The sequence below is a fragment of the Hemitrygon akajei genome, chromosome 2 (assembly GCF_048418815.1).
Source record: "Hemitrygon akajei chromosome 2, sHemAka1.3, whole genome shotgun sequence".
In the NCBI taxonomy this organism is placed as follows: domain Eukaryota; kingdom Metazoa; phylum Chordata; class Chondrichthyes; order Myliobatiformes; family Dasyatidae; genus Hemitrygon; species Hemitrygon akajei.
Genome location: NC_133125.1, coordinates 27,003,918 through 27,031,104, shown reverse-complemented (window position 1 = coordinate 27,031,104; position 27,187 = coordinate 27,003,918). Strand labels below are relative to the sequence as shown.

Sequence of the window (27,187 nt, the reverse complement as noted above, 5' to 3'; positions counted from 1 at the left end):
TTTACATCCACTGTGATGAAATGCTTTCAGGGGTTGGCCATAAAACATATCAACTCCTGCTAGAGGAGTGGCTTGGATCCACTCCAATTTGCCTACCGTCACAACAGGTCAATAACAGAGAGCCATTTCATTGGCTCATAACTCAGCTCCGGATATTTGGACAACGAAGGTGCATACATCAGGATGCCCGTCATTAACTACAGTTTAGCATTATCATTCCCTCAAAACTAATCTCTAAACTCCAAGACTTAAGTCTCAGTATCTCCTTGTGCAACTGGATCCACGTTTTCCTCACTTGCAAATCCCTGTCACTATGGATTAACATCTCCTACACAATCGCCATCACTACACGTGCACCACGAGGCTATGTGCTTAACCCTCTGCTCTACTAGCTTCTTGACTGCGACTAATCTCGTTGCATAGGACATATTTAATAGCTATGAACAATATTTAATAGGTGCTCCTTTGGCTGGCATGAGAGGAGACTGCCATTAAACCAAGGCGGGAGGTGTAAGCGAGAGAATGACAAATATATGGTGACCGAATAAAAAGTAGAAATATCCTGTCATCAGCCAGCAGTCAAAAGAAAACACAGCATCCAACAACTTTTTCAATACCCGAACGGCGGCACAGTCCACTTCGTCCCCGTTTCTGCAGGGTCTATGCGCCCCCTGATGGCCACAGCCGTGTATCGCAGGTGCCTGCAGATGCGACCTGACACGCCGCACCCTCTGCCGGGCGCTTAACCTCGTTCTGTGTCGGGCGGTAAGGGACGAGCCTTGCTCCTGGTCAACATGGAGCCCGACAGGGCGAGAGGCGAGGCAGCCGCAGACTCGGAAGGTGGGCGGTCCAGTGCAGTTTGCGCGGAGGAAGAACAAAACGTTCTGCAGGAACTGTCAGAGTTGCCGGTGGAGGGGGCGGGGAAAAGGCCGACATGCTCCAGATGCAGGTACAGTACTTAACCGGGGGGGGGAAAGAGAACCACGCGGGTAATGTGGGGCCCGAGTGGCAGCTACAGCCTGGCCTCGGTCACCTGGAGTTCACTCAAGCTGTAAGACGGCCAGGTACAACGTTAAGTGGCGGATGACATTGATTTCCTTCAGTTCGATTGGCTTATGAATTTAAAGTTCTCTGTTCTCTCCGCTCCCCAGGACTGTTGTTGAAATGCAGTGTTTTTCATTACGGAAACACTTCTGAAGTACCGCTGCCCTTTCTCCCAAAGGTGTCATTCCCCAGTGCCCTGCTGGGTGCTCATTTGATTGACAGGATGACTCTTGCATTATTGGTCGTCACAGACTCTACGTGAAGTTTCCTTATCCGGCGAAGTCCTGTTGCGCTCCAATCCAACACCCTGTGCGTTTGTACTCATTCACTCCGCGTATGAAGATCATGTGTCTTAGTGCAATGATCCTCACGTGCACCTTTTCACTATCCTACCATTCTAGTAAACTCATTGATACCACCCTTAGAAATAAACTCGTCCTTAACTTGTTTTTTTCTCAACACGAGGTACTGCAAATTATGCTGGGAAATCTTGAGCAATGCGCACAAAGTGCTGGAGGGATTAGCAAGTTAGGCAGCATCTATGGAGGGGACCAAGACCCTTCATCAGTCATGGCACAGAATGTCTACTGTTTATTACCCCATAGATTCTGACTGCCTGACTTGCTGAGTTCTTCTAGTATTTGCCTTTTGTTTGCTCTGTGTGTCTTGCATCCCACATTCTAATTCGTCCCCAGACCCATACATATTATCACATTGCACCGTGCAAGCATAAACAAACTAAAATGACTTGAATCAAAGAATAATTTGATAATTGATGTGTCTTATCTTCGCCAAGTGAGTTTATGAGGAGAGTCCGAGGGATGGATTTTCCACAAAACGGGAAATAGCAATTTTCCATAATGCAAAACTGCATCAAAAATGCAAGTTGAAGAAAAGTTTATTAACTCTAAACATACATTTTAGATATATTTATTATACAATATATTTATATATGTACTTTTAAGGAAGGCAGTTTTTTTTGGTATTGCAAAGGAATTAAGAGTTATGGGGAAAAGGTAGGTGGGGCTGAGTCAACTCCAGATCAGCCACGATCATATTGTACGGCAGAGCAGGTCTGATGGGCCAGATGACCTATTTCTGATGTTCTTATGCTCTTATTCCATGAAAGCAAATCTTGTTCCATATCTCAACATATTGTTTAGTGATTTGTGAATTTTTTTAAGGGCAAATTCGTTGTTTTAGTATCTACTTCTGTAGTTTAACGTCCAGAAAACGTCATCATGGTACAGTTTCATTTCAGTTGTTACGTACCCAGTAACTGGGTGTCTAACCAGCAGAGAAAGAAGAATTCGTTGGAGTCTGGTGGTACCAAACTAAAGGTGTTTATTAATAAAAATAAGCAAAACCATATCAATAATGCAAATATACATATAAAACAAGTTAGCAGTAATAAACCTAAAAGTGTAGGAATAATAATAATCAATAATAAACAAGCTCTATCGATGTCTAGGGCTAAATAAATTGTCATAGAAAAGTATAAAGTTCAGTTCAGTTCATAAGTGCTGATGTAGTTATGGTTGTTGTACTGTAATCATTGGAGAGAGAGAGAGAGCGAGCGAGATGTAACAGCTACAGTCAGGCAAACCTTTCTTTGCTTTCTTAATCCATCGTATCGGTGTGGTAATTCAGTTATGACCTCTCCGTCCTTCTGTTAGACCGTTCTTCTGTAGTGGACTCGTTACTCTGGCATGAGTGGACACACACACAAGTCCCCACCGGCCCTGCGTTAACACTGATAGCCTTAATGACCGACCTCCTGGTTCGGTCTTCGAAGCCCCCACCTTTCTTGTGGGTTCCAACACTCGATCAGTGTCCACTGGCGTGTCTGGAGGATGTCTCTCCAGACCTGTCTTTTATCCCTACTCATGGGGACTCAGCTATCCATCACTCCTGAATGACTGTGTCCATCAAATCAGGCCACTCCTTCAGTCCACTGAGGAATGTTTATGAGCAAACTATTGTCCTTGCAGCGAAACAGTAAATAATTCAAAAAGGAGTTAATCGGCAATTTCCCCCTCTCTCTTATCTGTCGCCGATATTCTTGCTTGTTTTTCCGTCTCTCTTTCTCATGGTCAGCATAGCAACAGTAATAGTTCGTATTTCTCGAGGGGGAATGGTTAACTCTTCACCCCATTGTCCATCAGGTCTGTTCATCACTCATAACACAGTGATACTGAAGACTTATCAGTGAACAGTTATTGATCCTTAATTGGTATGTGAGATTTGCCAAACTGTGATCAGCATGGGGAATCGCGTCCATTTCCACTTCTTAGTTCAAGATGCTGAGGCTTAGTTTCGCTGAAATGAACTAACTGGGAAAAAATACATATCAGGATCATACTGCTGTCAGTAAGAGTTCACAGAAAACAGGTGAATGTAGATGAGTCATTTGCAAAATATGAATGTGTTAAAGCACATGCTATGGAGTTTGGCAACTGCTGTACTTACTGAAAGCTTTATACATTGGGAAAGGGGAAAGTACCCATTGTAGAGGATGGTGCCATGGGATATACAGGGCAGATATAAATGTATAGTGATACAGTGCTTACTGAAGTAGAGTTCATAAAGTACATGAAGGCTCAGAAATTGGGACTGTGATGCAAGAAATAGTTTGCTTTTATTATTCATGCCTGATATGTGGGAAAAGCTATGGTAAATAATGATATTTGAAATATGTTTTTCTTGATCTGATTTTAACATAAATAGCTGTGTGGGAATGCAAAAGTTTTTGTTGTTGAACATGTCAAGGTTCTTTAACAGGCTAGTGTTTTATTTCTGTCAAAAATGTGGAGACTCATTACAACACTACTTGATGCTTGACCAGCAAACGAGCTCAACACCTTTTCTGCTGCTTTGAAAGGGAGGAGAAAGCTACACCTATGCAGCACCCAGTGACCCTGCGATCTCTGTCTCGGAGGCCGACGTCAGCTGTCCTTCAGAAGGCAAATTGGCCTGCCCGATGGAGTACCTGGTAAGACTTTGAAAACCTGTGCCAACCAACTGGTGGGGTTTTTCAAAGCTATTTTCAATCTCTCATTACTATAGTTGGAAGTTCCTACCCACTTCAAAAAGGCAATGATTGTACCAGTGCCCAAGTAGAGCACTGTGAACTGCCTTACTGACTATCATCCAATAGCACTCACATCTACGGTGATGACATGTTTTGAGAGGTTGGTCATGGCTAGAATCAACTCCTGCCTCAGCAAGAACCTGGACCCACTGCAACTTGCCTATCACCACAATTGGTCTACGGTGGATGCAATCTCATTGGCTATCCTCACGGCCTTGAATCACCTGGACAATGCAAATACCTATGTCAGGATGCTGTTTATTAACTGCAGCTCAGCAGTTAATTCCTACAGTCCTGATCGAAAAGCTACAGAACTTGGGCCTCTGTACCTCCCTCTGCAGCTGGATCCTCGACTTCCTAACCCGAAGATCACAATCTATGTGGATTAGAAATAACATCTTGACTTGCTGATAATCAATGTTGGCACACCTCAGGGATGTGTGCTTAGCCCACTGCTCTACCCTCTCTGCACCCATACCTGTGGCTAGATGCAGCTCAAATGGCATTTATAAGTTTGCTGATTATACGACCATTGTTGGTAGAATCTCAGATGGTGTCGAGAATGCGTACAGGAGCGAGATATACCAGCTAGTTAAGTGGTGTAGCAACAACCTTGCATTCAATATCAGTAAGACTGACGAGCTGTTTGTGGATTTCAGAAAGGGTAAGACAAGGGAACACACATCAGTCCTCATAGAGGGACCAGAAGTGGAGAGAGTGAGCAGTTTTAAGTTCCTCTGGGTGTTAATATCTCTGAGGACCTAACTTGGTTCCAACATACAGATGCAACTATAAAGGCAAGACAGCAGCTATATTTCTTTAGGAGTTTGAGGAGATTTGGTATGTCACCTAAAACACTCACAAATTTCTACAGATGTACCATGGAGATCATTCTAACTGGCTGCATCACTGTATGGTATGGAGGGACAGAATCGAAGTAAGCTGCAGAGAGTTGTAAAGTTTGTCAGCTCCGTCATGGACACTAGGAGGTACAGAAGCCAGAAGGCACACACCCAGTGATTCAGGAACAGCTTCCCCTCTGCCATCTGATTTCTGAATGGTCATTGAACCCATGAATGCTATATACTACTGGTTTCTGGATAAAGGAATACAGAGTACAAGAAGATATATATTATAAATCAAAAAAGTACCAAATACATTGTATTAAAAATACAGTTATAATCACAAAACCCTGTATTCATAAAAATTAAATTAAATCATAATATTGAAATATAATAATATTGTTAGAAAAAATCTAAACCCACTACCCAAACCAGAGCTGTAGGAAAAGCAAGAAAAAAGGGGGGGGAAAACCCTTATCATGTAATAAAATATATTATTAGCCACCATCTGTACTTTTACACCAAATCAAAGGTTTTGAAAATAACTCAGAAATGGTCCCCACAATGTATAAAAGCCTTGACTAGATTCAAAAACTGAACTTTGGATCTTCTCTAAATTTAAGCATGACATAACATCCCATAACCCATAGTGACGTACTTCGAGACACCCATAAAACCCTTTGCCACAGTCAAAGGACAGCGGTGACTGTATCACATCCATTTCGGAGAGCGTCAACCTCATCATCAAGAATAATCAGCTTCCTTTGGTATTACTGTATCTTCCATCCAGCATTAGGGTAAAAAAATATGGTAGGCTTAATTATGCCACTTGGAAAGAGAAGGGGGACATTACTTTATTGTCACCAAACAATTGATACTAGAGCGTATAATCATCACAGTGATATTTGATTCTGCGCTTCGCACTCCCTGAAGTACAAATCAAAGTAAATATAATTAAAAAACTAAATTATAAATCATAATTAGAAAATAGAAAAGGGAAAGTAAGGTAGTGCAAGTCAGGTCCGGATATTTGGAAGGTATGGCCCAGATCCAGGTCAGGATCCGTTCAGCAGTCTTATCACAGTTGGAAAGAAGCTGTTCCTAAACCTGGCCGTATGAATCTTCAAGCTCCTGAAACTTCTCCCGGAGGGAAGAGGGACAGAAAGTATGTTGGCTGGGTGGGTCGAGTCCTTGATTATCCTGGCAGCACTGCTCCAACAGCGTGCTGTGTAAAGTGAGTCCAGGGATGGAAGATTGGTTTGTGTGATGTGCTGGGCTATGTTATGGTCAAGGGATGACGCCAAACGTCGTCGGGAAGTGGCAAGGAGAGGGAGAGAACAAGAATCGGATGGTACCAGGGCTGCACGACTCCAGGATCAAAGAGTCAGGACAAAAAAGATGAAAGAAGAGACAGAGGGGGAGAGGCATACACGTCTCCAGAATGACAACAACTGGCATAGAAGGAGGAGAGAGGAAGAGACAAAAGAGCTGAGAAATGCACGTCTCCAAGATCAGAGAAAAAGAACAAACAGCAGGAGACGAAGAGAAGGCAGATGAAAGGACTGCACGTCTCCAGAATGACAACAAGAGGCACAAGGATGGCAGATCAACCAGAAATGTTGCCATCAGAAGCGTTCTTCGTTAAACAAGGAGAAGCTATATTAGCTTTGCTACGCGTCGTTCTTCTTCAATAAACTTTTTTCCTTCTTCAATTTCTAAAGCAAAGCAATACCAATAGCATTCAGGAATATTTAATGTTCATTCTGGTCACATCAGACTGCACTACCTTTCTCTCAAAGGGTGCCCCAACGGGTCACCCCGTTGTCTAGTTGTGAATTATATTTTAATACGCTTCCTATTTTGAAAGCAATTTTGTTCCTTTGTTCTGGATTTACTACCAAACTATATTAAAATAGTATTTTATTTTTTTCCAGATTTCTTTTTTTTTTCTGTCTCTTTCCATTGTTGGTAGATGTTTGCTTTTTGAGTTGTGGTTTTCATAATTATCAATTAGTGATTAATTTCCTACCTTCCATTAACCTTTCATTAGTAAGTTGCATGTTAATTCCCATTTTGTGATAAAATTGGACTATGATATCTTGTGTGATTGCTATGGACTTGGAGAGTGACTGTTCTTCAATAATTCCTCCATAAATAAATACAGGTCGAGTACATACTTACTGCCCGTTAGGCCACGGACACTTAGGCAGCAATGAAGGTCCTCCATCTCCAGTGGTGCTCAGGGCTTCCTTCAACAAGCTAGTAGTTTTTACTACTGTTAGTCATGCAAGTCCCAGGTGGAGACTCAGGAATGCCATTGCACTCAGATGTAGAAAGATTCTTCATTGCTGTTTCCATAACAATTCTGTTTTACCAGCCAGGGCTGTTAGCCCTGAGCTGAACCTCCGAATGTGGAGGACCAGTGGACCACTCTTGGTCTGGCGTCTACCCTTTGACCTGTTTGGCATGGGTCACCCTACTAAGAACCAAAGCGTAAAGCCCTGACTCCAGCCTCCAAACCACAACAAGGTTGTGGTCCTCTTGGAGTACCCCTTGTCCAAAATTCGAAAATCTGAATTTTTTTCTTGGGTGCTGACTTAACATTACAAATGGAAAACTCTACAAGATGCTGGGAAGGTTCCCAGATGATGTGCACTCTGAAAATGACCTCACATAATGCAATAAACAGAAGTTAATGATAAATAGAGAAACACTGCATAAAGCAAAAAATGATCTCAATTGTTATTGAAAGAGTGGATTCATCAGCGTCAGAGTGAACATATGCTGCTTAATGGTGTGTTGATCATGAAACAAGCAAAGATCTGGCACGATGAACTGAAAATTCAAGGTAATTGTGAATATTCAGCAAGCTAGTTGTAAGAAAAGGCACAACATTAAATTTTTAAAGATTTGTGGTGATGAAGCATCTGCTGATCATGAAGCAGCAGAGAAATTCATTGATGAGTTTGCCAACATTGTCGCTGATGAAAATCTAAAATCTAATTGAATAGATGCATCAGTACATATATGCAATCAACAATTGTAAGACAGATTACTTACCGGTGGCCAAGGTAGTGATAGCTATTAAAAATTTTATATATAACTACCTTCAGGTGTACATGTATAAGCTGTGCATGCAGTGTAAATGGATTTTGTGTTTAGAAGGGTCCCATCCCCACATATCTCATAATGTAAACATAGAAACATAGAAAACTTACAGCACTATTACAGACCCTTCGGCCCACAAAGTTGCACCAAACATGTCCCTACCTTAGAAATTACCAGGCTTACCTATAGCCCTCTATTTTTCTAAGCTCCATGTACCTGTCCAAAAGTCTCTTAAAAGACCCTATCGTATCCACCTCCACCACCGTTGCCGGCAGCCCATTCCACGCACTCACCACTCTCTTGAGTAAAAACCCCTGACATCTCCTCTGTACCTGCTCCCCAGCACCTTAAACCTGTGTCCTCTTGTGGCAACCATTTCAGCCATGGGAAAAAGCCTCTGACTATCCACACAATCAATACCTCTCATCACCTTATATACCTCTATCAGGTCACCTCTCATTGTCCGTCGCTCCAAGGAGAAAAGGCCGAGTTCACTCAACCTATTCTCATAAGGCATGCTCCCCAATCCAGGCAACATCCTTGTAAATCTCCTCTGCACCCTTTCTATGGCTTCCACATCCTTTCTGTAGTGAGACAACCAGAACTGAGCACAGTACTCCAAGTGGGGTCTGACCAGGGTCCTATAGAGCTGTAACATTACCCCTCGGCTCCTAAATGCAATTCCACGTAGATGCAAATATTACAAAATCCAAAAAATCTGAAATCCGAAACACTTCCACCCAAGAATTTTAGATAAGAGATGCTCGACCTGTAATTGCTTTTTTATTTGTGGATTGTTAAGTGGTATGTGAATTGAAACTATGGCTGTTAGATTTTCCAGAAATCTAAAACAAATATAGCTGAATTAAAAACATGCTCAACAATGTTAGAGTCATGGAATTATACAGCATGAAAGCAGATTCTTCAGTGAATCAAGTGTCTTGCCAATCATCAAGTAGCCAACTGCACTAATCTCCTTTACCAGACCTTGGTTTATATACATACATTTCTACCTGATTGAATTACATGCCAGGGTCGTTTTCAACATTGTGTGAGTCTCTGCACCTATCACTGTCTTAGACAGTGTGTCCCAGATTCCAACGGACCCTCAGGATTAGAAGTTATTTCTCGAATCCCCTCTAAGTACTGCTTTCTTAAATGAATGCACTCTAGTTTTCGATACCTGTCGGGTAAAGTATTATCCTTATCCACCCATTCATCCGCCCCTCAGTCAGTCAGTCAGGTTCCCCTCTGAGTCTGCCCCACTCCAAGGAAAACAAACCAACTTCTTTAATCTCTCTGAACGAAATTGGTTAATCACAGACAAACCCTGGTGAATATCCTCAACACTCTTTTCAGTGCTAATACATTCTTACTGTAGTGTGGTACAGAACTACATTGTAGTACACTATACTGTAGAATAGAACTACAAACAACAGTGGTCCAACCAGTCTTTTACACCATCATTTCCCAGCCTTTGTATTCAGTGTACTGGTTAATGAAGGCAAGTATCTCCTATGCCTTATTCACCACCAGGTGTATTGCAAGGTGCTTTTGTTCCTCAAGGGTCCTGCCATTTGTTGAGTAAGTTCATTCTTTATTAATCCTCCCAAAATGCATCATCTCAGACCAAATTATCAATGCAGTAGATTCCAGTAATTGGGCCATTGGATAAATGGGGCAGACACTTATTTGGGATGATTCCTGAAGAATAAAAACAAATCGAGAACGTAGCTAGAATTTCCTTTCTTTGTTTGGGATTTTATGCCGCCTAAACAGAACAGGAGACTGTTGCCAAACATTTTCTAACTAGCATCAGTTGTGTGCACATCATGTGACACTACACCATGCTTAGTGTGATCAGTTTTTAAATAGTTTTAGTTGTGTGTGTTTTTGTTCAAAAAGCAGTGACTTTTGTCACTGATAATTGGAGAGAAATAAACAGAAAGACATTTCAAAAATTTTGCTCTCTGCAGTTTCAAGCATTCAAACTTGGAAATGCCAGAAATAGCTGGGAGTGAAAATGAAACTATTTCAGTACTTCGACAAATGTGGAACTATGAAGAATTTGAAGGTCTCGACAATCGTCTTCAATGTTAACTTTGGTCCCCACTGGACACTCAGCACTCACCTGTGGCTCCAAGAAGCTGTTTGCGAGCAACAGTGGCCACACCCTTGATACACCACTTCGACAGCAGGCCAGTTGAAGGTAGCCAGCAGGTCTCATACCCCAGTGAGATAGGTGTCTGTCCTAGCATGCATATTCAGCTCCAGCACACTAGGCGGTTGAGATCTACAGTGAGATCCAACAGCCAGGAAGGTGGGTTTGCAATGCTAGGTGGCGAGCGAAGGGCATAACAGGGCACAGAAGATGTCATGGTCATCCACTGCAACCTGGGAAGACTCCAGTTGCGATGTCTACTCATCCCACTGGCCCGGAACTCTGAAGTCGAGAGAGTGGAACTGCCCCAGTGTAACGGCTTTTCACTTTAAAAACTCTCCCGCACTGTTTCATGTCACCACTGGATACAATGGACAACTACCAGTAGTATTGGTGGTGTTCTAATTTGTTCTATATTTCATTTAAATACATAGTTTGTTACTCAGTTAAATGGTAATTTTGTCTTTTTTTTTACCTTTGTTAACTATCTCCATGAAACTTCAGATAATTGGGACACTTGCTTAATTGGGCCAAAATGTATTGGTTCTGATGTGTCCCAATTAACCAGAATCCACTATCATAACTTAGCCTCAGACTACTGTCCTTACTGTCATGAATACCAACAAACTTTGCATAATCTGCAAACTTATCTACTGTATCATGCCTTGCACGCGCTCATGCAAATGATAAATGTTTATAGCAAACAGTATAATCTCAGGATTGATCTCTGCGCTACAACACTAACCACAGGCTTCTAATCACAAGAATTCCCCTCCACCATTGCCATCTAATTCCAGATACCAAGATAATTCTGCTAATTTGCCTTATGTCCAATGAGCTCTTTTGGACCAGTCTCCCATGCTGTGCCTTATCAAAATTCTTGCTGGAAGTTCATCAGACTACATGAATTGAACTGTTCTCATCAACACACATTATTATCATTTTGGAAAATGCAACCGAATAATAGTATAATTGTGAATTATGTTTATAATATCCTTCTTTCATTCTCTGCACCCTACTTTTCCTGCATTCTCTTTTAAGTACTGAATGCTTCAGAAAGAGTTGCAAAGATTTACAAAATGTTTAGGTTTGTCTGTGAAAAATATATAAAGTTAAGTAATATGTTAAGGTAATGTATAATTTTTTATTGATAAGTATCTCTGCCACATTATAGTATTTCTGAAGTTGCTTGCTTAGGTAACTTTTTAAACTTTTGTTCTGTCATTTAGAACTTCATTCAATGCTTCACAATTTTAAAAAAATTATTGTGGAGTTGTTCAGGAAACATACATAAAATATTTTAATAAGTTGCAAACTATCAATAATTAAACAACTGTAACATTTCATAGAACAAAGGTTCACTGTTCACAGTAACTTGTTACTTTGCAAATAAAAAAGCACTCCTTTAAATCCTGAAGAAGAGTCTAGGCCCGGAATGTGGACTATTTATTCATTTCTATAGATGCTGCCTGATCTGCTGAGTCCCACCAGCATTTTGTGTGTGTTGATCTGGATTTCCAGCATCTGCAGAACTTCTTTTGTCCATTGAATATGATATCTTTTTTCATTAGAGCCTTCAAAAAGTTGAAGCTTTTGTGGCATGCCCTGCTTTGGTGTTTTATACCAAAACAGAGAATGTATTTTGTTTGTGTGTTCTATTCTTGAATCTTACCTTGCTGAGGGATTTGTCCTTAGTATTTTGCCATAGAGAAGGTGTGGATTATGACAACAAATCTTAGTAGATTCTGTGACAGGTCAGTTTTCCTATGAATCTTGAATTGTTCTGAGTTGTGGAAATGGACATTAACTATGTGGGAATTAAATGCACTATCCAAACTTAATGTTTCAGTCTGCTGATTTGTTAAATCTCCTTGGTTAAGATCTACAGAATTAGAAATGAATTTGTTTCAGGTTTTTAGTTTGTAAATCAAAGCTATATTCTAATGTAATTTTGTTTTGTCAAAAGTAAGATTTCAGCTTCAAAGTTTCAGAAAAATACGTGTGTGATATATTATTGGTGCTGTTTTTAATTCTATCATCTTTCTAATATAGTTGATTAGTTATTTCATACATTTTTTCGGTTTATCATTGCAGATTTGCTTACTTTATCCTCCATTTGTTCAAATAGTTTTCATCTTCTCTCCTTGAATTCCACTATTTTGAATATGTGACTTTTCAGCCTCTGTGTTATTGTTTCAATGTTAATTACAACATAAACTCGCCACGTTATAGTTGTCATCGTGACTTTGCAGCTGTTTGCTTTCCAGAGCTGAATACTCCGTGATATTAATCTTCCTAGTGTCTATTATGTATTTTTGTCTTGAGTTTTTAAACAGCTTCCTTTTTCTATGACCTTGGCCAAGTTTTGCTGTGGACATTTTGATAAGCATGCTTTTTTGCTATTATTATGGAGTGAATAAAGCCTACTGAATTAAGTATGGGAAACAAGAAGTTGCTTCACTTTTGATTTGCGCGCATGGCAGTAATGAGGTACGGTGGTATTTTAGTAGAGATTTGACATTCAAACACTTGAATACAGTGATGAATTTACATTATGTACCTATAAATGCCAGGATTTCCCATTCAAGTATTTGGAATTTCTAATGTCAGAATAAATCTTAGTTACTTTATGTAATCTGTGGAACCTACGTAGGCAGCAGTTAAAATACTAGTTTTTCAAGTTTGCTCTCACACCCTTGCAAATTTGCACATAAAAATCCCACCCCTTGTTTTTCTTGGAAGGTGAAGGTACTCTTTTTGAAAGAATTGGCTTTTAACCTGATTTCAAAAAGCATTTTAATACATTTAATACATATCGAACTGATCAGATTGCTCTCCTCCCATCCTCTTTTAACATCATGAAAGTATCACTCACTTTGTGACTTCCTGGTCTGCCCTTCTATCACCCTCTTCCGCTTCTTGATGTATGGCACTTTACCATACAACTGCATGAGGAACAATGCTTATCCCTTTCCATTTAGATATTCGAGCTGCCTTTCCAGGTGAAGCAGAGATTTGTTTGCACTGTGTTTGGTGTTTACAATGTGACTTCTCAACAGTGGGTAACTGTTTTGCAACTTTGTGCTGGGTCCATACGAATGACTCTTGAGTCTGTGGTTGCTATTGTATTAATCCACCATGCCATTCCCACTCTGTCGCCTCCTGCAACTTGAGTACTGCGGACTGAAACGTAAACAGACAAGATGATATGGTGTTCCTCAAGTTTGTGTTGGGCTTCCTTGTAACAATGCAAGAGCACTGACTGTATACCATTACACAGACTGTAGAACTTCAACAAAACAGCTTAATCTGATTTTAACTGCTCATTGTTTTGCTTATCAATAGAAAGAACCTATCACCTTCCCCCACTTTCTCTGCTTCCTAGATCAATGTATCTTCCTCAGTTGATGAAGGATCCTAGATGTGAAATGTTATTTCTGTTTCCAGCAGATGCTGTCTGACCTGCTGTGTTTCCACCATTTTCTATTTTTTAATTATTTCGTATTTTCAGCACTTGCGGATTTCTTTTATTTTCATGCCCATCGTTGCAAATTTATTAAGGGACTAGAAGACAAACTGCACATTGACATTAGTTTTTAAAAAATTCTTTCTTGGCCGATCATCAAAGTATCACCCTGCATAAACTTGCGGATAAGGAGGGCCGACTGTATAAGTTGTAAAATACATACAGTGGATTCTGGTTAATTGAGACACATTGGACAAGTACATTTTGGACCAATTAAACAGCTGCCCCAATTAGTAAATTTTATGGAAATAGTTAAAAGAGTATAAAAAAGACTAAGTACCATTTAATTAACAAATTATACATTTAAATGAAATACAGAACAAATTAGAATACTTTCAATACTACTGCAGTACTATAAAATTATGCATTTGTTCCTAATATTTATTGACAGAATTCTTTTGATTGAGTGTAAATAAATAAAATTAGTGGAGGCACCTAGTATAGATAATGGACTGCTTTCAACAATGTTATTGATGATTCATCTTCCAAATCTTCATTTTGTTGTAACATTCAAGAAGATTGTCGATACCTTCAGATTCTTTGTAGTTTCTAACCTGTTGAAGTAGTGAAATTGTTTCACTGCCAGCCGTTTCTGGCATCTCCAAGCCTAACTGTTGGAAGTTGAGTGAGCAAAACAGTTCTAAATTGTCTCACTGCTTACTTCTCGCCGACTATCAGTGACAAAAGTCACTGCTTTTTGAACAAAAACACACACAACTGACACTATTTAAAAACTGTTTGCATGGCGTGGTGTCTAATAGCCACAAGAGTACACGCATCTGATGCTAGTTAGAAACTGTTTGGCAACAGCTCCTGCCCCATTTAAGCAGAGTATGGTCCCAATTAAACAAAGGGAATCCTGGCTACTTTCTCGATTATTTTATGTACTTGTCCCAAATAAGTGGCTCCCTTGGTTAATCGATGGCCCAGTTAACCAGAATTCATTGTAATGCAAAATTTAAACAAATGAGTTAGTGTTCGTGGGTTCATGAACTGTTCAGAAATGGGTCTTAAGGTTCCGGTACTTCCTCCCCAATGGTAGTAATGTGAAGAGGACAAGTCCCGGATGATCAGGGTCTTTTATGATTGATGCCACCTTCTTGAGACATTGTCCCCTGAAGATATCGTTAATGTCATGGAGGGATGTGCCCATGGTGGAACAGGCTGAGTCTACAACCTTCCATATCAGGCTGTGATCCAACCAGTAGGAATGTTTCCAGTGTGCATCTGGAGAAATTTACTACTCTTGGGTGACATCCTCGAACTCCTAATGTTGCTGATGTGCCTTCTTTGAATTGCAAAAATCTGTTGTGCCCACGATAGATCTTCAGGGATGTCAGTGCACAGGACGCTGAAGCTGCTGACCCCTCGATATGCTTTCTCCTATCTTCCCCTTCCTGAAGCCCATAATCAATTCCTTGGTGTTGTTGGCATTGAGTGCAAGCTTGTTATTGCAGCACCACTCAATCGGCCAATTTATCTCACTTTTGCACCCCTTTTTGTTGCTGTCTGAGAATCTGCCAACAGTGCTGTCATGGACAGATTTACAGATGGCGTTTGAGGCGTGGCTGGTCTCACAGACATGGGTGTTGAGAGAGTGGAGGTGTGGTCTAAGCACACACGCTTGAGGTGCAACTGTGTTGATGGTCAGTGAACATACTGATCTAAAATTCATGTCATTCACCCTCCACAACAACAATTCTGCCCTTACCATGTTCTATTATTGCCATTGCAATTAAGGACTTGCTTTCTTTTACAGGAAGTTATTTCTAATTAATTTTTGCATTTTTTAGCATCAATATATTTAAGGAATGAATCACTGAAGGACAGTTACATGTGTTTGCAGAGCATATAATGTCCACATGATGTGGTATATATGGACTTCCAGAAGGCTTTTGATAAGGTACTACAAAGCAGGCTTATCAGCAATACAAATGCAAGTTTAATTGTTTTGTCAAGAGGGAGTTGTATAAACATATGGTGAACAATTTGCAAAGCTACAGGAAAAAGGACCTGTGAGTGGAGAGAGAGAATTGTGGATCTGTGCATATGCCAGGCTGAGTGATGTGTGCAGTAACCATTGAATAATTAGGAGAGGTTAACTTTCAATTCATCTTTATGTTTTTCTGATTTCACTGTTGATAGACTTGTTTCCATTTCTTCAGTATCTCATCCCCTTTCCCCAAAATTAATATTTGATATTTTGAGATTATATTGATTTGGCTTCCTCTTGTAAAGGTGATATAAAACCTGTAGCAGCAGTGCAATGGAGCGTGTTGTCAAGCACACAGTGCGATATGTTTGAGTGATAAGCTGCAAACATTGAATTAGTGACTAGGATCTGATGCATCTCAGCCAGCCCAGAAAATCCCAGGTCCAGAAGCTGAGAGGAAGTCCAGGCATTTGCTGCCTGTGTTATTCTTGAAAAGTTCAAAATAAGTTCAGCTTGTTCTGACCCCCAAAGAAATCATTTTAAAACTTAACCATTTTCAGTGTGTTCGTTTATTATGCTTAGACTTACTATGTGAAGCATCTAATTAAAGGGTCATCATGAGTGGTAATTTTCATGGATTAATGAGACTTCAATTTTAATGCCTGGGGTGGTCAGCAGATGGCGATAAGAAAGTTCCAGTTTAGGAATAAGCCTGTTGCGCAAACAGTGACTTATACAAAACAGTTTACACCATGGAGAAAGGTATCTCACAAATGACATGTAATAAGGACCTTGATTTTGACTTGCAAGAATCTTTGTTTACTTATGTAAATCATTATCCTCTTTCTAGAATGAAAGTACAATAAGCTTTCATCAGTAAATTTCAAAGTAATTATTTATTTTTTTCTCCGGTAAAGCACATAAGCGTATCCCAATAATGTTTTGTTTAGCGAAGGATATTTTTATTTAAAACATCAAATTACAAAAATATATTTTATCTGCAATGAAGCGTGATGTTTACTGAATGAGTGCCCAAGTTTGTCCTTGTGTTACTTTAGAAAATTAGAAATTTTGCCCATGGGATTGAAGATTTAGACGAAGACACTCAGGAGATTTGTTAAAGCCATGAGGTTAATTGTGCTTCATATCTGAATCCTCAGCTCATACATTCTTATTGGTCTTTTTTAATTAATAGTGGGTATGAAGATGATTGGAAATAACTTACGAAAAGTTTAGGTCATGAAGGTAACTTTGTATTTATCTCATCGCTTTGACCCAGTAAAGCTCAATACCTGTAGCTTCGTATTTTTTTAGATTTCCTGTGCCTTAGAAGTGGCAAATATATTGCAATTGCTGCTGCAAGTTAGTCGGTTATCAACAACAGCTGCTCTTACCTGCTGGGACTGTCACATAATCAAAGATCATAATTGGTGCAAAACACTTGTTGCCACAGCAAAATCATTTTGTTACATCTATGTTGGGACTGTTTTGCTCTGTCCCTTTTTACAGTGTTGACTGTTTGCAACATACTTAAACAGGGACCCTAGAAGTAAAGTAGTGGAATTATCAGGTAATTATTTGTTAATGCAGCATGACAATTTAGTGGCGTCTCTACCAGACTTCACGGTGAGTGGTCCTGGATTCAAACCCAGCCGGCTCCTCGCACGCTTTCAGTCTGTGCTGGGTTGAGTGTTGAGCTAGCAGCTTGGCCTCATAAAAACAGACAAAAATGCTAAAGAAGTGGCAAGGTTGCTGCCGATGTGGCACAAAGTGCAGAGAGGAACAACAAGCCGCATGATAATTCAGGTACAAAGCAGAACACGTTGAAAGTACTCAGAAGACTAGATTTCATTTATGTAGTAAGTAAAGCAAAGTGAAAAGACTCAGGTTGATCAGCCTTCATCAGTGCTGTGAACATTGGAATTGGTTTATGATTGTCACACATACCAAGATACTGTAAGAAATTTTTGTTTGCCTGCCAGACAAATCATTATTTATATAAGTTCATTGAATTGTTAAAAAGGAAAACAGCTTGCTGAATCCAATGTTACAGTTGCAGCTGAAGTGCTGCGCAGATAGACAAATAATAAGTGAAGTTTGAAGTTACATGAAGGGAGAGGAAGAAGCAAAGAGAATGAAAAGAAGGTCAGTGAAGGTCAGGAGATGATGACTGACACAAATGTTGGTGACATTACTGGATAAAATAATGGTGGTAAGAGCAAGTGAATAACAAATCATATCTCCAGGGATATTACAAATAGGAGATGAATGAAACATTAAATTACAATGAGGGGAAAAATTGACTGAGATTCAATAGTGGAAGATCATCTAAAATTGGTGAATTCATTGTTGAGTCTGTGAGGTTGCAATATGGCTGAGGTGCTATTCCTCAACTTAAAATTTAGCTTTTATTGAGCAACATAGGTTAAAACCTGATGGGTGATCCTGAACTTTTATTGACTTAAAATGGTCACCCAAGCTAATCTTATTTTCACCAATATAATAGAATCTGAATTTGTTACATCTGTTTGGAAAATATATATATGTAATTACTGCATCCAGTGTTATTTTGCTTACAGGTGATAATTCAGTTAACTGGTTAAAATAAATGCGACTTGTATTTTTCTTGTTTCTGCTGTGGTGTGTGTTCTCAAATCCCTCAGAGTAGCTTCCTGAATACAGAGTAGCTTAGTGACTATCAGCCTGTGTGTTTGAGCAGACACATTGACGCCTCTTTGAGTACTCTTTCTCTTCAACTACCCATTCACTCAGGGAGTAGTAGAACCTCTGCCACTAGTCAGTTCCCATTGTGGTTGTTTTGAAAGCCTGAATTATTCTGGACCATCTAACTAGCTCCTAAATTTGTACTGTCGTCAGATAGCTATGTCGATCATGTTATGACTAAAAGAACAATACTGTAAACATTTAATGTTTGCTAATTTACATAGAATGAATGATATAAAATCAAGAATTTTGTAGCTATGAGACTATGTAGCATGGCGATATGAATTTCCTACATACTGACATGGTGAATAGCATTTTTGTTGTTTTATTATGTGACTATACAGCGTTAGTATTGCAGCTACTTCAGGAAATGGTTCCAATATGTGGGACACTTATAGAGCAGATATTAACATTTTCTCTGTTACAGCAAAAGGACATTAGTCTTCTGTTTCTGTGGGTACAAATACTGTATTTTTTTTCTTTGTTGTGCAAACAAATACAGTCATATAGGATTTACGGACATTTTAGTAAGTTTTAGAAAATTAGCTGATGAAAGAACAGTTGAGTGATTCAGGTGGGGAGCAGAATTAGCATAATGCTACGGTGGAGAGTGGATTGAGGGTCATAATATGCTCCCTCAAAGAAAAAAAATTAAAGATTTGTGCTACAGTGCCTCCATTCTTCAGCCTCAATGAAATCACTGTCTTAATAAAATCAAAATCTTATGTATAGTATGTGTGTTTGGAGATATAGTTACAGTTTGAAGAACAAAGAGAGTGCTTTTAGAAATAGCTCTTGATGTTACTGCAGCATTTTTACTAATAGAACCTTTGAATAAAATTTTTTCATGATTTTTTGTAGTTTTTCTGTAGATTTAAAATTTAGAGTTGTGGAGGTCTTCTGAATGAATTTTTGTACTCAACCTTAGGAAACATACTGAAGTGTACTGGTTGTTGGCCGACCTTTTTAGAGAGGTTCTGAATTAGCAGTGACTTTTTTCTTTTGCAGCTTTTTTGATATTGACACTTTTTGTGTAATAGTTCCACAGATAGACCCAGGTCATGGGTAGCTCTATCTGCAGCCCATTCTTTGCATGGTATTCTACACAGTGGGTGTAGAGCTTGATCTCGTTTGCAATCATTTGGAAGGCAATAAGAAACATGAATGATGGCAGATTTCTTTTGCCTTTTAGAATTGTGACACTTTGATTGAGACCAAAAAAAAAAATCCCAAGCTTCAAAGCTGGCAGCATTGTGATCCATAAGTCTTCTTATATGCTCTATCTCCTTATTGAGCACAGTGGCACAATACTCTCATACTCTTGGTGGGATTCTGGAAAACAATGACAGCAAACTAAGTCCGTCAAAGATGACTGACTTGCAGCCTGATTGTTGTTTTATAACTTCAAAACATTAAACTAATTCAATAGATAACACAGGAATCCAGGCATGCAGGTCTAACATCAGGTTTACTTTAAGCGAGGCACGTGCATATCACGTGGTAGCATTATGAGGTAATTTAAATTGTACCATTCAGGTCTAAAGATTTAATCACTGTGGAGGATTTCTTACTCTTGTGGGATAATGTCATCACTGACATGGATGATCATTCTGCTTGGAAGGTAAGACTTGTGGCTGTGAAACAATCACAGGTTCTGGGCCTTCTCCATGGTGGTTGTGGTTGTAGGAATTGACTCTGAGACTGCAGGAAGTGGCTCTGACAGTGGTAGTCACTTTTTTTTCTTCCTTTTTCTTTTTTTCTAATTTGTGCATCTTGAACTGGGAAAGTGCATTTAGTTCACTGGAGTATTCTCTTATTATTTCTTCTATTGCTCCCTTTACAATCTGATCTCTCTTGGTTTCCTCATCCACAGTATCACCAGATGAATCCTCTGCTTTCAGATCTCCTTTGACTTTGTTCTTTTTGGCCCTCCATTCATCCAGCTGGGCTTTGGTCTTTGCATCTACTTTTACAAGCAGCTTTTTGTCTCCCATTTGAATTTCATGCAATAACTTTAATGCATGGAGAGTAGATTCTGTTCATTATAATCATGAAAGCTGAATGCTTGCAGCTTTTCTGAAGCTCCTTGAACTCTCTTCCAGCTTAAAACCAAGCTGCATTTCGCCAGTAACTGCCTGATTAACATATCAGAATCTTTCTCAGATATGTTGCCTACAAAAATTGGTGTAGTCAGACCCCTGCTTTTGTCACGTTCTTGATTTCTCTGAGCAACATGATCCTTTCCAAGCAGAGGCACAGAGGTTGGGGCCAATACCTGTTTATCCTCTGGTGGGCAACGGTTCATGGTGTTCAGCATGGAGGTGGTTGTGACATTATTCAGTACCTTCCTTAAGTCAGTTGACTTTATTGTAGGGAAGATGGCATACAAATGGTGGATAGATCTCCAATCTAGATGTAGTTGGCTTAGCCAATCACACCCCACCAATGCTGGTGCTCCTGTTTTTAACCACAAACAAGATTAATGTGCCATGTTGGTTGTTGTATTTTATAGTTACAAACGTCATTCCCGCAGGAGTTATCTCTTCTCTAGTGTAAGTTTTTAGTTGGATATCGGCAGGCTTCAGTTCAGTATCTTTGAAAAGCTGTTCAAACTCATTTCATTGAATGACTGAAACAGCTGAGCCAGTGTCCAAGTCCATTTTAATTAATTTGCCGTTCACTTCTGCTGTAAGCCACATTGCTTGTCTCTCGTTAGTTTTCGCATTGTAAATCTTAAGGCTACACAGTCCTGTGTCACTCTCATCATTATCAGATTTTTCATCAACACTGTATAGATTAGTGCTCTTTTTGAAACAGCTACTTGTCTTTTTAGTTTTTTTCACTTCCCTGGGCAGTCCATTTATTTTTGTCTGCCCAACATGCTCTTTGTATGTGTCCTACTTTGTTGCATTTTCTGCAAGTTTCACCTTTAAACCTGCATTTGTTTGGTATATTTGAGCCCCTGCCACAACACTAACACAATTTGTTTGGCTGGTTAAGTTTCTGTTTAGATGTTGCAGTTTTGTTCACACTCACTTTTATTCCTGATTGCAATTCATTTGAGTCTCTCCGTGTGCGGTTTCCATTGAAACAGCATTTTCAACTGCTCCTTTTAAATGTAAATTGGGCTTTAGTTATGAGCTATTTTTGAATACTTTCTTGTAAGATTCCACAAACTAAACAATGTCTCGGTGCATCATTAAGCACTTCACTGAATTGGCAATGCTCAGACAATCTCTTCAATTCAGCCACATACACTGAAATGGACTTTCCTTTTTGATCCTGCTTCTGACAGTATCAGCAAAACACATGTCTACTGGCTTGGTTGGAACATTTAAACTTCGAAGCAAATTATATGCCTTTAAACCCAATGCACTCAGCAAAATCGATACTTGTTTCTCATTGACTATTTCATTTGCTTTAAAATATTGTTGAGTTTGCTCAGTCTATAAAATCCAGTTATCTGTTGTGTAATAAAACGTATCTATCTTTCCCATGCAGCCAGCCAATGCCTTATAAAGCCTCAGGATTACATCCTTACTTTTATATACTAGCCCTCTCGAAATGAATACAAATATTGCATTTACCTTCCTTACCAGTGACTCAGCCTACAAGTTAACAACTAGTAAATCCTGCACAAGAAATCGCAAGTCCCTTTGCATCTTAGATTTCTGAGTTTTCTCCGTCTAAAAACTACTCTGTACCTTTATTCCTTTTACTGAAGTACATAACCATACACTTCCCTAAGCTATATTCTTTCTGTAGACTTCTTGCTTCCTCAATGCTATCTGCCGCTCCACCTATCTTTGTATCGTCGGCAAACTTGGTCAGAAAGCCATTAATTCTGTCATCCAAATCATTGACATATAGTGAGAAAAGAAGTGGGCCCAACACCAGCCCCTGCAGAATACCACTAATTACCAGTAGCCAATCAAAAAAGGCCCCTTCATTCCCACACTTTGCTTCCTGCCAGTCAGTCCATCTTCCATCCATGCTAATATGTTTCCTTAGTATGCACCATTGTCACTAAACAACAAATTTCACAACTTAATTTCACAATTTACATCAGTGACAATGTAACTGATTTTGATTCTGCTTTTGAGTTGCAAATGTCTGTCTATACTTGTATTTAAGATTAATATTAGAGTCAGGTTTAATATCACTGATACTGGTATGTGTTGTTTTGCAGCAGGAGTACATTGCAGTACGTAATTTAAAAACAAGTAAATTGCAATAATATGTGTGTGTGTGTGTGTGTGTATATATATATATATGTGTGTGTGTGTGTGTATATATATATATATGTGTGTGTGTGTGTGTATATATATATATACACACACACACAATTAAAATAAGAAATTAGTCCAAAAAGAGAGCAAAAAACTAGTGAAGTAGTATACATGGGTTCAGTGTCAATTAAGAAATCTGATGGCGGAGGAGAAGAAGCTTTTCCTGAAACGTTGAGTGTGTGTCTTCAGGCTCCTGTACTTCCCTCTTGATAGTAGCAATAAGAAGAGGGCATGTCCTTGATGGTGGGGCTCTTTAATGATTGATGTCACCTTCTCAAGGAACTGCCTCTGATGCTGGCGAGCCTGTTGTCCATGATGGAGCTTGCTGAGTTTACAATTTTCTGCAGCTTTTTCCAAACCTGTGCAGCGGCTCCTCCATACTGGACTGTGTCGCAACCAGTTAGAATGATCTCCACAGTACACCTGTAGTGACAGGTGATATACCTCAAACTCCTAATGAAATATAGCTGCTGTCATGCCTTCTTTGTAATTGCATCAGTATGTTGGGCCCAAAATAGATCTCCAGAGACTTTGGCACCTAGGAACTTGAAACTGCTCACGCTTGCTGCTACTGATCCCTCATTGAGGACTGGCGTGTGTTCCCCCAACTTCCTTTTCCTGATACTGTGTTTAAAAAGAGGATATGAAGTTTGGCTACAGAAAACATCTTAAATATTAGATGTTGGGAGAAGATACAACTTTCCAGTAGATTTGTTTCATTATTTACAGCAGTGTTGAGAATCCATCAGTGCGTTGTAGTATGAGATTAAAAATGCAATTTAGTTTGTTGAAAATTTCTAAGTTCAAAGTAAATTTATTATCAAAGTACCCATGTGTCACCATATACGACCCTGAGGTTCATTTTCTTGTGAGCATACACAGTAGATCCAAGAAACATAATAGAATCAATCAAAGACCACATCCAAAGGGACGAAAAAGACAACAAACTGTGCAAATACAAAAGAGAAAAAATAGTAATAATAATAATAATAATAATAAATAAGCAATAAATATTGAGAATGTGAGATGTGTCCTTGAAAGTGAGTCCATAGGTTGTGGGAACGGTTTGTTGATAGGGTGAGTGAAGTTGTCTCCTCTGTTCAAGTGCCTGATAGGTGAAGGGTAATAACTGTTCCTGAACCTGGTGGTGTGGGTCCTGAGGCTCCAGTATCTTCCTGCTGAGAAGTGAGAAGAGGGTGATCGGGGTCCCTTGTGATGGATTCTGCTTTCCTGTGACAGTGCTTCATGTAGATGTGCACAATGGTGAGGAGGGCTTTGCCCGTGATGAACTGGGCTGTATCCAGTAATTTCTGCAGGATTTTCCATTCAAGGGGACTTTTGTTTCCATACCAGGCCATGATGCAACCAGTCAATATTCTCTCCACACCACACCTATGCAAACTTGTCAGGGTTTTAGATGCCATGTTGAAGCTTCACAGACTTCTAAGGAAGTAGAGGTGCTGCTGTGCTTTCTTTGTTATTGCACTTGTGTGCTGGGCCCAGGGTAGTTCTTCTGAAATGATAACACTGATGAATTTAAAGTTGCTGACCCTCTCCACTCTGATCCCCTGATGTGGACTGGCTCATAGACCTTCGTTTTCTTCCTCCTGAAGTCAGTAATCAGCTCCTTGGTCTTGCTGACATTGAGTGAGAGGTTGTTGTGGCACCATTCAGCTAGATTTTCTATCTCCCCCATATGTTGATTTGTCACCACCTTTGATTTGTCCAACAACAGCGGTGTTGTCAGCAAACTTAAATATGGCATTGTAGTTGTACTTAGCCTTTCAGTTATAAGTATAAAGCAATTGGAGCTATGGGCTAAGCATCCAGCCTTGTGGTTCACCTGTGCTGATGGAGATTGTGGAGGACATGCTGTTGTCAATCTAAACTGACTGGCATCTGCAAATGAAGAAATTGAGGATGCAATTCTACAGGAAGGTATTGAGGCCAAGATCTTGAAGCTTATTGATAAATTTTGATGAGATGATGGTGTTCAATGCTGAGCTGTAGTCAATAAAGAGCATCCTGATGTATGTATCTTTGCTGTCCAGATGTACCAGGATTGAGTGAAGAGCCAATGAAACAGCACCCACTGTGGACCTGTTGTACCATTTGGCAATTGGAGTAGATCCAAATTGCTTCTCAGGCAGGAGTTGATGTATTTCATCAGCAGCTTCTCAAAGTGTTTCATCACAGCGGATGCAAGTGCTACTGGACGATAGTCATTGAGACAACTTACCAAGTTCTTCTTAGGCACCAGTTTACTTGAAGCCTGCTTAACTGCCGAAGCGAGAGGTCAAAGATATCGGTGAACACTCCAGCCAGTTGATCAACACAGATCTTTAGCACTCAGGCAGATACCCCATCTGGGCTGAATGCTTTCAGTGGGTTTACCCTCCTGGAGGACACTTTCATGTTGGCCGTAGAGACTAAAATCACAGGGTCATCAGAGGCTGTGGGAGTTTGTGAAGGTTCCTCCATGTTTTGATGGTTAAAGCAAGTTTAAAAGCTATTGAGCTCATGTGGGAGCCAAACTTTGTTGTCACCTATGTCGTATTGTTTCACTTTATAAGAGGTAATAGCATTCAAACCCTGCAACGGCTATCGAGCGTTCTTCAGTGATTTGGATTTGGTCTGGAATTGCCACTTCATGCTGCGATGGCTTTCCAGAGACTGTACCCGGACCTTTTGTATCTACTTAGCCACCAGACCTGAATGCCACTGATCTAGCATCAGCAGATTGTAGTTTTCATGCTTCAGCCAGGGCTTATGGTTAGGGAAGACTGAATGATTTTGTGGTCATCTACAAATTATTTTATAAAGTTTGTAATTAAGTTGTAATAAATGCAGTAGTGGTAATAAATAAAAGATATGTTCACGTTAGGTAAACTCATTTACTGTTTCCTGAAGGAAGAAAATAAATGCTCAAGACCATAACATTTTCTTGTGTTTGTTTCCCTTTTAGCTAAGTGTAAAATATTTCACCTTCCTTCCATGTTAAGATTCATTTGTTCACATATGGTGATTAAATTTAGCACAGCTAAAATGCAAAAAGAGTTTACATCTCTTCATATTCACCCTTGAACAGTACTCCAGGTTAGAAGTGATACTTGTAGTGACCTATTCTTAATGAGATGCTTAAATGCTCACCACTCTGTTCTGCCTACATAGCTTTTAATCTTTAATTCACTTTTATTTCACTTTGTAACAGAAAATGTGAATAAGTAGAGTTTAAATGAAGTGGTAATAAAAACTCCCGTAAGACTGCAAAGGTTGAAGTGTTTTCAGTGCTGTTTATTACATCGGATAATAATCTAAATGGGCTAAGATTATTGAACTCCAAAAATGTTAGCAATCCTCCTTTTGTGTAAGTGAATAGTTTAATCTTGAATGCCTGTTATCTTCAGTTTTAGCAAGGTACCTAATCTACACTTTACATCAAAGCCAGTCCCTCTTGCCTTTCCACTGAAATTATTGTATATTTCTTACAGAGAAGCTGAATAAACGCTTCTTGGGCTTCCAGCCAGGTACAAGTAATAATTTTAACTGATATTACGATGACACACTCTGCCATCAGGGATGATGCCTGGGCATGTTTAGTCCGGTGGTATTTATACCCCTGTCATCAGTCCCTTCTGATTGGATAATCCTCATCCAATCAGGTTTCCGCTGTCCCACCTTGTTTACAGTCAAATTCCAGTTCTTACTTAGAGTGAGACCTTTATCTTTGTTACAATTCTTTTCCTCTAGTTTTATTTCGAAGAATTCCTTCACCTGGCGGTCCCAAAAGCCATTGGCGTGGCACAGTAGTTTTGTGCCTTCATAGTCAATCCTATGACCATGCAAATGCAGTATTCTGTTACCGCTAATTCCTCTGGGTAACACAAACAGATACACCTCCTGTGCTCCTTGATTCAGGTTTTCACTGTGCGTTCTGTCTGGTTGATATACACTGCCCTGCATTCACAGGGAATCCTGTAAACACCTTTTGGGACTGCCTGGTGGAGAAAGCCATTAAAATAAAACTAGAGAAAAAGAATTTTAACCAAGATGAAGGTCTTGCTTTAGGTAAGAACTGAAATTCGATTATAACCAAGGTGGGACAGCGGAAACCTGGTTGAATAAGGACTAACCAATTGGGAGGGATAGATGATGGGGGTTATAAATACCACTGTACTAAACATGCCCAGACATCATCCCTGATAAAGGGGGCAGAGTTTGTCATCAAAACATCAGTTAAAATTGATACCTGTACCCAACTGGTAAGCCCGAGAAAAACTTATTTGTCATATACACCGGGAAAGCACTAGACCTTTTTTTAACAGAGAAACTGTTAATGATTTAATTATTACTACTGCAATGCAATTTTGATCCTGAGTTGTATCACCTCAACTTTTATATTCTTACCTTTAAAAGAAGAATTATTAGTTATAAACTTCTATCCATGGCACGTCAGTTTATTTATATTC

At 39.6% G+C, this 27,187-nt stretch overlaps 1 protein-coding gene across 3 annotated transcripts in view; it reads left to right on the top strand.

Annotated features, from left to right (window-relative positions):
• The first annotated feature begins 702 nt into the window (after positions 1–702).
• The window catches only part of dtwd2 (DTW domain containing 2), a 135,499-nt gene continuing 109,014 nt past the window's right edge, over positions 703–27,187 (top strand). For all 3 annotated transcript variants that reach the window (XM_073069078.1, XM_073069088.1, XM_073069070.1), the window contains exon 1: positions 703–949. In XM_073069078.1, the coding sequence (XP_072925179.1) occupies positions 795–949 (155 nt within the window). In that variant the 5' untranslated portion in view covers positions 703–794. The remainder of the gene's footprint in view (positions 950–27,187) is intronic.